Genomic DNA, 12,410 nt, shown 5'->3' with positions numbered 1-12,410 from the left:
TCCATTAGAGTTCTGAAAATGCTTATTCGTTCAGTTCAGCAGTACAGTCAGTTACCAGAAACCTGTACTTGTCAGAGTCTTTTCCATGAATTCCTTGAAGATGAAACCCTTTTATAGGAACATTTTTGCAAAAGCATCAGAGTACACCCAGAACTGTCTGTAAATGACAAAAGACTTAAAAATGGTCCCGGTTAAGGATTTGATGAAAGTTCATAATCATTTATCTGTTTTTAACATCAGGATTGTTCAGCCATCTTTTCTCCTTCACTTTGCCTAATATTTACTGCAGTGACTGGTCCATTTCTTTTGCTCCTTATTTGGCTATTTCCTGAGGGCTGCAGCTATGTGAGTTACACGTTGTTTTCCAAATTCAATTCGACAAACGTAATCAAGTACCAGACATCACGATAGATGTTACTGGGCTTACAAGGTGTGTCCCTACCCTCTGGGACCTCAGCTGTTTAGGAGATTGATTTGCACCAGTTACAGGCTCATCTGCGGTCTGACAGTGGTTAAGTGTTATTAAGTACAAAGTGTTAAAGAGAGAGGCAAGTGTGGTGGAGGGAGAGGACTTGGAAAGATGCCAGAAAAGCAACAACTTGAAGGGAGGTAGGGTTTGGAGTCGGGAGAAAGGGCTCTGGGTGAGAACGCAGGGGACTCCATTTTGGCTATCACTGAGGAGTTGCTAGGTCCTGCTGGCCCAGCCCCTTAACTTCCCATGGCTGCTTTCACCGTAGTAGCCAGCAAAGGCACAGGCAGAATAAATGAAAGAAGCCCTGATTATACCATGTAAAATGTTTGCAAACCATTAGACAACTGGGTGCAAGGGAACAGACAAAACCCTGACCAGGAACTGGACTTCCTGGGATCTGTCCCAGTTCTGCTCTGATTGGCTTTGTGATCTTGGGCAAATGACACCTTTCTGGACCCGAGTTTCGCCATAAGAAGGATGGCAATCGTAACACACACCATGGCGTTATTCTAACATTTTCATTGCTAGCTCTCAGGGTGGTCGTGAGGGTCAAAGGGTCCACAGCTGGGACTGAGTAGGCAGACTGGGAAGAAATCAACAGGACCCCTCGCTGGGGTGAAGAGGAAAAAGGTAACTGAAGCAGGCCGACCGAGAGATGAAGAAGAGAAGATGGGCTGCCCAGGAGCCAAGCAGAACGGGGAAGAAAGACAACGACAGAGACTCACTGCGAAGTGAGAGTGGGGACAGAGCACACCAAGATCTGTGACATGTGCGTCCAGCTTACAAATTGCTCAAACTTAGGGGGTCAGACATTACGTATCTGTAAGATGGAAATAATCACGCATTTGACCTTTAAAGGTTGTGTCTAGCTGGTTTGTGCCCTCATGCCACATGCCTCCCCCCCCCCATGGTACACGTCAGACACGCTGTGATCCCAACACAACTGGCATTGCCAGAGCCTTTGCTCTTCGAGGTTGCCCTTTAGGGCAGGGTGTTCTTTATATCCCTGGCACCGAGTAGGAACTGAGCTAATGTCTCTGGATTATGAGTCCAGTGAATTGTGAAAAGGACTTGGTCCTGACTGTCAAGTCCCTGGGAAATGACAAGAAGATGCCTGTTTAGAACAGGTTAGGAGTAAGCTTTCTTGAGAGTAGGGTTATGACTGTTCTTAGACCTATGACCCCATTTTATAAATTTGAAAAACTACCATTTCAGGGCTAGTTCCCCCCAAAATAAGAATCAACCATAAATCATTTTTTAAAGTTTTATTAAATCATTTAGACTTGAAAGAAGTCACAATAGTTAACACACTTAAGTGCGTTCTATACACCACCAACCCAAATGGATTGAGTTCAGAATTTTTATAAATAAAAAATAAACATATTTACAGTGAAAAATAAAAACATGTTAGCAAGTTAGATGATTAAACTGTTATCTACAATCAGTTTTGGGAAAATACCAACCTACAGTATTATATTTAAGACACTTAAGATTTCGTTAGATTTTAAAAGTCCATAACTGAAGAAGTTAGTTGTAATATATGATTCATTTCTTACTACGGCTTTTTTCCTCCCCAAACCAGAACTTTTGACCAATTGACAAAAAAGCTTCATTTTCCCTCTACTGGAGGTAAAAGTACAAAAAGCTCTTAAACTCTCCCTAGAACCATCTAAGGAATAAAGCTATTTAATGCTACAAACGTCACTAGAAAACTAGCTATGGACTTAAACCACTATACAATTTGTGCTACTTGTCCTCCAAAATAATGCAGATTCCTTATTTACCCACCAGGGACAAAACTGGAGTCAGCTTTTTTGGAAATCAGTTTCAAAATCACCACTATATCTCTAGAAAGTGTATTTCTAGAACAGTATAGTTACTACATGTAGGGACTTTCATTTTTCTGTACTACAAAAATATTTCCATTTTATAATTCTCTCTATACATTTTGGGGGTTGCTTCCACCTCCTTAGACAAAACGTGAGGGCTGGGATGCTTGGCCGGCCGATTTCAAGAGACCAACGAAGGAAAAGGACCACGTATGATTTAGTGACAGCCCTCTCCTTGAGCAGAGCAAAAATCAAGAGTTGGCTCAAAGGTCTGAGCTCCAAAATCCAGTTTAAATTTGATTTAGAAAAAGTAGTCCAAAATGAAGTTGAGAAAAGAACAAAATTTTCAAGTTCACGATTTTGGAACTCAACATTCCTTCGAAGCAGGCTATTCCATGTCACCTGTTAGGGAGGTGAGCAGAGCTTAAGGCTATTTGCTTGGCAAAGGGCTATGGGAGCTGCTGGAGTGTCTTGACTGTTTTGTTCCTGATGAGCTCATGGAGCGAGACCTCTGTCTGAGAAGTGTTTTTCCTGGAAACTCCAAGTCCTCGAATATAGCATTTTCAATAATGTTTGCAGCTTCAGGCCGTTCCGTAGGGGATGGGGAGAGCATGTCTTGCACCATTACATACTGAAAGATAAAAATTGTTTTGTAATAAAAGGGCCACTAACCAGCTGCCTAATTCAGGAGTCAGCCAAATGTTTCTATAACTATATTAAGTTTGCGAGCCAGTTTCTGACACAACTTCTCAACTCTGCTACTGAAATACAAAAGCAGCCACAGACCATATATAAACAGGTGGGCCTGGCTGTGTTCCCATAAAACTTTATAACCAAAATAGGCAGCAGGCTGGATTTGGTCTGTGGGACATAGTTTGCCCAACCCCTGCTCCAAATACACATGGACCATTTTGGGGTAATTGGTTGTTTTCTAACATATAATAAAAGGTCTTTGATCACATCTTTGAAACGCAGGCATATTCTGACTTTTAAAATAAATTCATCTTACAATTGTATGTGAATGTACAATTATCTCAAAGATTTCAATTAAAAAATAACCATGCCAGTGATCAGTACCTAGCCCTTTTTACTGATTTTTTTGAACCCCTTTAAAAAAAAAAATTTATTTATTTATTTATTTATTTTTGGCTGTGTTGGGTCTTCGTTTCTGTGCGAGGTCTTTCTCCAGTTGCGGCGATTGGGGGCCACTCTTCATCACAGTGCGCGGGCCTCTCACTATCGTGGCCTCTCTTGTCGTGGAGCACAGGCTCCAGACGCGCAGGCTCAGTAATTGTGGCTCACGGGCCTAGTTGCTCCGCGGCGTGTGGGATCTTCCCAGACCAGGGCTTGAACCCGTGTCCCCTGCATTGGCAGGCAGATTCCCAACCACTGTGCCACCAGGGAAGCCCTGAACCCCTTTAATGTAACATGGATTCTGATGAGCCCCCCAGGAACTGATTCATCAACTTTGCAAAATACGTAACAGAATAGTTTCGGTAAAATATATTTCATTTTAGGCCGGCATATCTCTATATTGTTATAAAGCTCATTCTTAATGCAACCCTCCGTTATACTTATAATACTGAAAGATCAATTAGACTTTTTCCAACTTGATGATTAGCCACAGAGACTAATTTACCTAAACTTAATTTACTAAGAAAATTCAAGATTTATTAACACATACATTTTAAAGTGATATGTTTGTGGACATATTATGAAGTAAACAAAAGCTGCCAAAAGAAACTTCAAAAATTTATTACACACAGTTTCCACCATCAAGACCAGCTTAATTTCCCCTCCCCACTCTTCTGAACCATTTCCTGTGTCACTCTGAGAGGCATAACTCCAACATACAAAACCAGTGGAAATTAGTGACTTTTTTAAAAAAAGAAGCCAGTTTTTAAGATCTCTCCCAAATTCACTAAGATAAAGAAATGAATGGCATGGTCGTAGTGGCAACTCCACGGCTGTGAGGGCGAGCCAGGAGCTCAGCGTTATCGAAACGCAAGGTTGCTGCAACTCCCAGATGGGATGTCACGCAGCTTGGAGCACAGAGCACTGACTGGGCCCAGGACCTGGGACCCAGTCACAGCCTTTGGTTTTAACAAGTTGTGTGTTGTTGGGATCAGGTCCCTTTCCTCTCTAGACCTTAGGCTTCCTCATCTGTAAAATGGGGAAACTGATGAGCTGACTGCTAAGGACGCTTCACGTTCTAAGTAAGATTCTAAAGAAAATAAAAGATGAGAATTAATACCAACCTCACGAGGATATTTCTGAGTAAACAGTGGTGGAAATTTGAGATCTCTTACATCAGTTAAGATCTGAAAAGAAAGAAAAGTGTTACTTATCTTTAAATCTATTTTGATATGTGGATCTATTTAAACATAGAGAGATTTTTTTTAAATTTATTTATTTTATTTATTTTTGGCTGCATTGGGTCTTAATTGCCGCGCGCGGGTTTTCTCTAGTTGTGGCGAGCAGCAGTCTTCGTTGAGGTGCGCGGGCTTCTCACTGTGGTGGCTTCTCTTGTTGAGGAGCATGGGCTCTAGGCATACAGGCTCAGTAGTTGCGGCACGAGGGCTCAGTAGTTGTGGCTCGCGGTCTCTAGAGTGCAGGCTCAGTAGCTGTGGCGCACGGGCTTAGCTGCTCCGCGGCATGTGGGATCTTCCCGGACCAGGGCTCGAACCCATGTCCCCTGCGCTGGCAGGTGGATTCTTAACCACTGCGCCACCAGGGAAGCCCACATTTGTGTTCTTAAGTGGGTAACTTTTTCTACTAGTCACTAACCTCTTGTATTTGATATAAAAAGACAGTCTTTCTTCTTTTTTTTTTTTTTTGAGTGAAGAAAACCAAGTCAATTATGCTAAATTCTGAATATAAAACTAAACTAGTTATTTGGAAAATTTTCATACAAACAGGAGAACAGGGCCTACCGTGTGTGATTGCTCTGAGACTTAAATGAGGTAATTCAGGCAAACTGTTTAGCACAGCGCCTGATATTCCTTTTGTAATGATGATAAAAACCAGTTTTGAGAAATGAAATAATTAAGTATGTCTTCATATTTCTTGAGAAATAAGCTGGACTGTACTTGAGCAAAAATATGAACTGGGTTGGCATTTGTCACTTCCCACTAAAGGAAAACAGATGCTCCACTAGAAGAATCTATGCTGCAGGCCCTAGAAGGGAGGGTTTCACCAGCTCATAGGTAGGTCGTACCAAACTAGGTGCACATAAATGCTTGAGTCGGGACTCACGGAATTAATTTTTAATCCCATAACATTCTTCAAGTTTTTATTTTATAACTTAGAATTTAAAAGAGACCTTGGCCATAACTCAATGGGGAAAGAGAGAGAGTCTTTTCAACAAAAAGCATAAGCATAAAAGAAAAGAATGGTAGACTGAACTTTAAAATTAAAATCTGCTACCCTGTGGAAGATACCATTAAGAAAATGAAATGGTAGGCCACAGACCTGAATAAATTAGTCACAATATATATACTTGGCAAAGGACTTGAAAAAACGGTCAAGTGCATTAGTTATCAGAGAAATGCAAACTTAAACCGCAGTATGATTCCATTATACCCCTATTAGAATGTCTAAAAATGTAAAGACTGAAACATAAGTGTTGAGGACCTCAATCTCTCCGGCACTGCTGGTGAGTATATAAAATGACACTTTCTTATAAAGTTAAACCACTTACCATGGAGCTTATCAGTCCTACCTCATAATTATCCAAGACTAAGGATACATATGTATGTCTACAAAGAGACTTGTTCACAAATGTTCACAGCAACTTTAGTCGTAAATATTTCTCAACAGGTAACTGGACACATGAACTGTGGTATATATACCATGGGATAGTAATAAAAAGGAAGGAACTACTGACTTTACAGTGAGTCAAAGAAGGCAGACACAAAAGAGAATAGACATGTATGATTCAATTTATACGAAACTTCAGAAAAGACAGGAAACAGATCAGCAGTTGCCTGGGATCCAGGTGGAGCCTGGAAAGACAGGGGACTGACTGGGAAGGAGTAAAAGGCAACTTTCTGGGGTGATACAAACGTTCTACATTTTGAATGTAGTGGTGACGATGTGGATGCATAAATGTGTCAAAACTCATAAAAATGTACAAAGTGGGTATGTTGTATGTATGTAAATTATACCTCAATAAAATTAATTTTTAAAAAAGATCTTGGTCAAATCATTGAATAGTCTCTTTTACATTTACTAATGGAATTTCAGAGGGGTTCTGGCTAATCATGGCAGATTTTCTACTAGATTTCTAGTAAGCATTTTCACACACAAAAAACTGCCAAGGAAGGTAAAACGTACTGTAAGTCTATGAGGATGACTGCAACGGAAGAATAGATTACATTTTTGAAAGACAGAAAGCAGTGGAAGCATAGCAACTTCTTTAGCAGAACAGAGGAAGGTAAACCAGGCTGCCTGTGAGGGATAAAGCCAACAGAGGGGAAACTGATTAGCTGAGCAGAGCCTGCTGGGCATGGCGGTGAGGCTCAAGGATGGCGAGCCGTCGAAAGGACACGGGCGGAGCGATATATCCCCATATAAGACATAAGGTTGGCTCCCTGGAGAAACGGAACCAAAGCATTCCAGACCTAGGGTTGACAGACAGGAGGATGAGTCGGGGGGTAGGCATGGAACACAGAAGGATGCAGTGAAGATCTGCATGCGAAACAGTAAGAACTCTCCACACCCCATCCCGACTCTTTCTCAGGCAGGAGAATGAGAGCTTCTTCTCTGGAGAAAATGAGGAAAGGCCTACAGATGCTGACATGTGGGAGTTCTGTGCCCCCCACCCCAAAGTAAGAACTGGATCGTAACCCTTACAGTGATGTCCACTTCTAGTCACCATTTTAGAGCCCTATTCTTCTTCCTTTTTTTTTTTTTTTTTTTTTTTTTCCTGTTCTTTTTGGCTGTGCTGAGCGGCTTGCAGGAATCTTAGTTCCCCGACCAGGGATCGAACCCGGGACCCAGGAGGGAAAGCGCTGAGTCCTAACCACTGGACCACCAGGGAATTCTCCAAGAGCCCTATTCTTAAATATGAACGGACAGCTAAGGATTATCAGCATGAGACACACACACACACACACACACACACACACACACACACACACACACAAATCATTAAAAGACTCAGAGATGTTGGTAGGGAGGGAAGTAAGTGTGACTATAAGGGGTTAGCAAGATGGAGTTTTCTGTGTTGATGTAACAGTTCTGTATCTAGATTGCAGTGGTGGTTACACAAACCTATACTGAAATAAAATAACATGGAACTATATACATATACTGTACCAATGTCAAGTTTATGTTGTACTGTAATTATGTCAAATGTAACTGTCAGCAGAAAGTGGGTAAAGGGTATCTCTCTGTCTTTGCAACTTCCTGTGGATCTATAATAATTTCAAAACAGAAAGTTAAAAAAAAAACAGAGGAAAGAGACAATATAGGGGGAAGAAAACTTCAAATATATACATACACGTAATTGAGATTCTCAGCAATGTGAAGATACTGAATTCATGTAAACAGAGCGAAATGCTATAAAAATGGAACAATCTTGGACAATAAAAATTGGTTTGTCAAAATAAAGGACTTAGGAAAATCAGAATAACAAGTTAAGGAACTCCTGTAAAAAATAGTACAGCGTTTCCCTGGTTGTGCAGTGGTTAAGAATCCACCTGCCAGTGCAGGGGACACAGGTTCGAGCCCTGGTCTGGGAAGATCCCACATGCCACAGAGCAACTAAGCCCGTGCACCACAACTACTGAGCCTGCGCTCTAGAGCCTGCGAGCCACAACTACTGAGCCCATGTGCCACAACTACTGAAGCCCACGTGCCTAGAGCCCATGCTCCGCAATAAGAGAAGCCACTGCAATGAGAAGCCCGCACACCGCAACGAAGGGTAGCCCCTGCTCGCCGCAACTAGAGAAAAGCGCGTGTGCAGCAACAAAGACCCAACACAGCAAAAAATAAAATAAATAAAAAATTTTTAAAAATAGTACAAAAAGACAAAGATGGAAAATAGGAGGGAAAAAAAATTAGGCATTTTTAGGATTAAGTCAGGAGTTCCAGGAAAAGAAAAAAAAACAGAAAAATTGGAGAATTTATCAAAAATAATATAAGAAATTTACTAGAACTGAAGGATTCACCTCTTCTAACTGAATCTACCAAGTGCTAAGTACAATGGTAGCAGGGGGAGAAGATCAGTGAAAGGACTGAATTTTATAACAGCACTGATAAAACTAAAGCCCTAAAGATTCCAGAAATGAAAATGTAACAGGTCCAAGATAACCTATATTAAAAAATCAGGCATCAGAATGGTATCTGCTTTTCAACAGCAGCGCTGGAAGCTGTAAGGAAATGGGGCAATGCTCTCAAGGTTCTGAAGGAAAGTCATTTTCCATCTAGAATTGGAACCTGGCCAATTTATCAGTTATGTATGAAAATGGAAAAAAAAGGTACATTTTCAGATACCTGAGGACTCTAAAAATTTCTTTCTCATACATTGTTTCTGAGGAATTTACTGCAGAATGTGCTCCAGCAGAATAAAAGAGTAGTGCAAGAAAATAAAACAAAGCAAAACATGGAAGCTAGGAAACAAGGGATCCAAGCCAGGAGAGTAGGGAAGTGCATCCTTGGATGACAGCTTACAGAAGGTCTAGGGGGCAACCGGTCCAGACTGGAGAACAAAGCTTTGAGAAGAAAGACTCCAGGGGAAAACAAATTAAAGCAATCAATCAATCAATCTATCCATCTGGATAAGCTATACTGAAGCACAGAGAAAATATTGTTTGATACGTGACAGACTTTTGCACATTTGTTAAAGATTAGAGCAAAGGTCCATAGAAAACTAAGCAATTGACAAAAGGCAATTCTGAAAAAGAGAATTGTATCAAAAAGAAGAGAAAGTCAGGGTACATTATTTGGTCTAGCATAGAACAGTATTTGCATGGCTTAATTTAATCCAAAAATATTTACATAACTACATATTTTAGAAAATGCGTTTATTGAAATAAAATTCACATAAATAAAATTCACCATTTTAACCATTTTAAAGTGTATGATTGTGTGATTTTTATTCTATTCACAATGTTGTACAACCATCACCACTCTCTAATTCCGGAACATTATCATCACCCAAAGAAAAACCTTGTACTTATTAAGCAATCACTCTCCATCCCCTTCTACCCCCAGTACCTGGCAACTACTAATCTACCTTGTGTCTATGGATTTGCCTATTCCAGACATTTTGCATAAATGGAATCATACAGTATGTGGCCTTTTATGTCCTTTTTATGCTTCTTTCACTTAGTGTGATGTTTCCAAGGTTCACCTGTGCTGTAGTATGTATCAGTATTTCGTTTCTTTTTCATGGCTGAATAATATTTCACTGTATGGGTAAACCACATTTGCTTTGCCATCCATCAGCTGATTGACATTTGGGTTATTTCTACTTTCTGGCTATTATGAAAATGCTACTATGAACATTTGTGTACAAGTTTTTGTGTGGACCTATCTTTTCATTTCTCTTGGGTATATACCTAGGAGTAGAACTGCTGGGTCATATGGTAATTCCATGTTTAACTTTTTGAGGAAGTGTCGAACTGTTTTCCACAGTGGCTGCATCATTTTACATTCTTACCAGCAATGCATGAGGGTTCTAATTTCTCCATCTCCTCGCCAACACTTCTTTTCCGTTTTTGTCTTGTTTTGTTTTATTCTAGCCATCCTAGATGGTGTGAAGTGCTATCTCACTGTGATTTTGATTGGCATTTCCCTGATGAATAATGGTGTTGTGCTTATTGGTCATTTGTAATCTTCTACAGAGAAATGTCTGTTCAAGTCCTTTGCCCACTTTTTAATGGGGTTGTCTTTTTGTTGTTGAACTGCAATAGTTCTTTATATATTCTGGATACTAGAACCTTATCAGATATATGATTCACAAATATTTTCTGTGGGTTGTAGTTTCACTTCCTTTTTAAAAATAAATATATTTATTTTATTTATTTTTGGCTGCATTGGGTCTTCGTTGCTGAGCATGGTCTTTCTCTAGTTGTGGCGAGCAGGGGCTACTCTTTGTTCCGGTGCACAGGCTTCTCATTGCGGTGGCTTCTCTTGTTGTGGAGCACGGGCTCTAGAAGCACAGGCTTCAGTAGTTGTGGCTCGCGGGCTCTAGAGTGCAGGCTCAGTAGTTGTGGCACATGGGCTTAACTGCTCCGCAGCATGTGGGATCTTCCCGGACCAGGGCTCGAACCCGTGTCCCCTGCATTGGCAGGCAGATTCTTTTTTTTTTTGGCAGGCGGATTCTTAACCACTGCGCCACCGGGGCAGCCCTATTTTCACTTTCTTGATAGTGTCTTTTGATGTCCTTATAACAACACAAAATTTTTTTAAAAATACTTTGTTTTTAAAATTTATTTAAATTTATTTATTTTTGGCCACACCGTGAGGCATGTGGGATCTCAGTTCCCTGACCAGGGATCGAAATTGAACCCGTGTCCCCTACAGTGGAAGCGTGGAGTCCTAACCACTGGACCACCAGGGAATTCCCCATAACTACTTAAATTCTGATGCCATATGATTCCTGATCCTTTAACATACGTTGGGCCTGTTTTATTTTCCTTTCTGGAAGCTTTTAGTGCCTTTACTTCTGGTATTCTGAAATTTAGCCACTTCAATTTTTAAATAATTTTCTTTTTTTCCTATTTATTGTATAGAACACTTGGTAGGTCCTTTTGGTTCTATGTGAGAACTACATCCTGTTCTACCATGGCCAGGAGTCAACAGATAAGGTCTAACACTGATAAATTAAGAAATGGTGATAAGGACATAAACTTTGGAAATACGGAAGTAAGTACAGGGACAACGGCTGGAAAAGTGGAGGGTAACCACTTATGAAGTATGGGGAAGAATGCGACAGAAGTCTACTTTTAAAAGACTTTCAGTACTGTTTTCCTTAAAGGCCATCATCTTGGTTTATTTTGAGAGGGGAAAAAAAAACCTAATCATGCTTAGTTTGCCACCTTTTAAGTGTGTGTGTATGGCCACTTGTCCTCTGGAAAATTCTTCTCTGACCAACCAACACCGTCACCCTCACTCCCTAACCCTGTGCTTTTGCACTTATTACAAATTTGAGTGCGAGATATCGTTAAGTTATGATAAATTTAAGCAACAACAAGGAACAGACAACTTGACTCAACAATTTCTGAAGACTGAGCTTTCTGTGGAAGCAAATAGTCTACAAATCCTCTGTGTCACTCACGTGACCTCTTCTACGTCAACCAACCTGCTGGTATTAGGAGTAAGTTACTCTTCTTCTAAAACTCTTTTGTGAATTTCAGATTTAATATTTTCTTTTTCTACCTTTTTTGAGGGGGGAACACTTACCCTGACCCTCTCCATATGAGTGCTGAATGGGTACAGCAATTCAAACAGAATGAGGCCTAAAGAAAAGATGTCCACTTTATGAGAGTAGTTGTTGCCATGAATCTGAAATCCCAAATAAAGAAGAAATATTAGGGAAACATTCACGGAGATAACGGATAATACAGCATCAGTGAATCCAGACACCGACTCAGTCTCTTCTTGGTTTAAGTGTACGTAGAAATGTTAGCAAAGAGTTAATCATCTCTCAAGCCTCTTTTCTTCAATTCACCACAGCAAGAGTAATTAAAGTACTCAGCATTACAGAAGGAAGCCCAGGTATAGCTCTGAGATATGCATCAGTAAAATAGGCCCAGCGGAAACCTGGAGCCAGGAGCCAGGAAAAGCTGCTCCCCTACCCCTGGGGTGAAGTTTTTCAAAGCGACCACTATCTAAAGCAAATCTCTCATTTCTAACCATCTTAGTCCTCACCTATTTTTATGAGAAAATCTTCACTACGCCAAACCACTAATCAACCGTGGTTAGCCCTCATTACGGCACTTAATTATGGACTTCACTGCATTCTTGGTTGTATTTTTCATGTGTGTTATTTCTTATTCTTCACAACTAGATTATAAAGTCCTGGAGGGAAGGGAACTGCTTCTTTTGAATTCTCACCATCCAGCACTGGGCTAAGTACAGAGAAGCCCCTCAATAAATAC

The 12,410-nt window shown here is 40.5% G+C and overlaps 1 protein-coding gene across 3 annotated transcripts in view; it reads right to left on the bottom strand.

The window, feature by feature from the left end:
• Window positions 1-1,722: 1,722 nt before the first annotated feature.
• Window positions 1,723-12,410, bottom strand: part of EIF2AK3 (eukaryotic translation initiation factor 2 alpha kinase 3) — a 71,651-nt gene continuing 60,963 nt past the window's right edge. For all 3 annotated transcript variants that reach the window (XM_059079347.2, XM_059079348.2, XM_067007244.1), the window contains 3 exons: window positions 11,713-11,814; window positions 4,560-4,622; window positions 1,723-2,932 (listed from right to left, as the gene is read on the bottom strand). In XM_059079347.2, the coding sequence (XP_058935330.1) occupies window positions 2,732-2,932; window positions 4,560-4,622; window positions 11,713-11,814 (366 nt within the window). In that variant the 3' untranslated portion in view covers window positions 1,723-2,731. The remainder of the gene's footprint in view (window positions 2,933-4,559; window positions 4,623-11,712; window positions 11,815-12,410) is intronic.

This window comes from Kogia breviceps, chromosome 11 (genome assembly GCF_026419965.1).
Source record: "Kogia breviceps isolate mKogBre1 chromosome 11, mKogBre1 haplotype 1, whole genome shotgun sequence".
NCBI classification, from domain to species: Eukaryota; Metazoa; Chordata; class Mammalia; order Artiodactyla; family Physeteridae; genus Kogia; species Kogia breviceps.
This window is presented reverse-complemented; position numbering and strand designations above follow the sequence as displayed.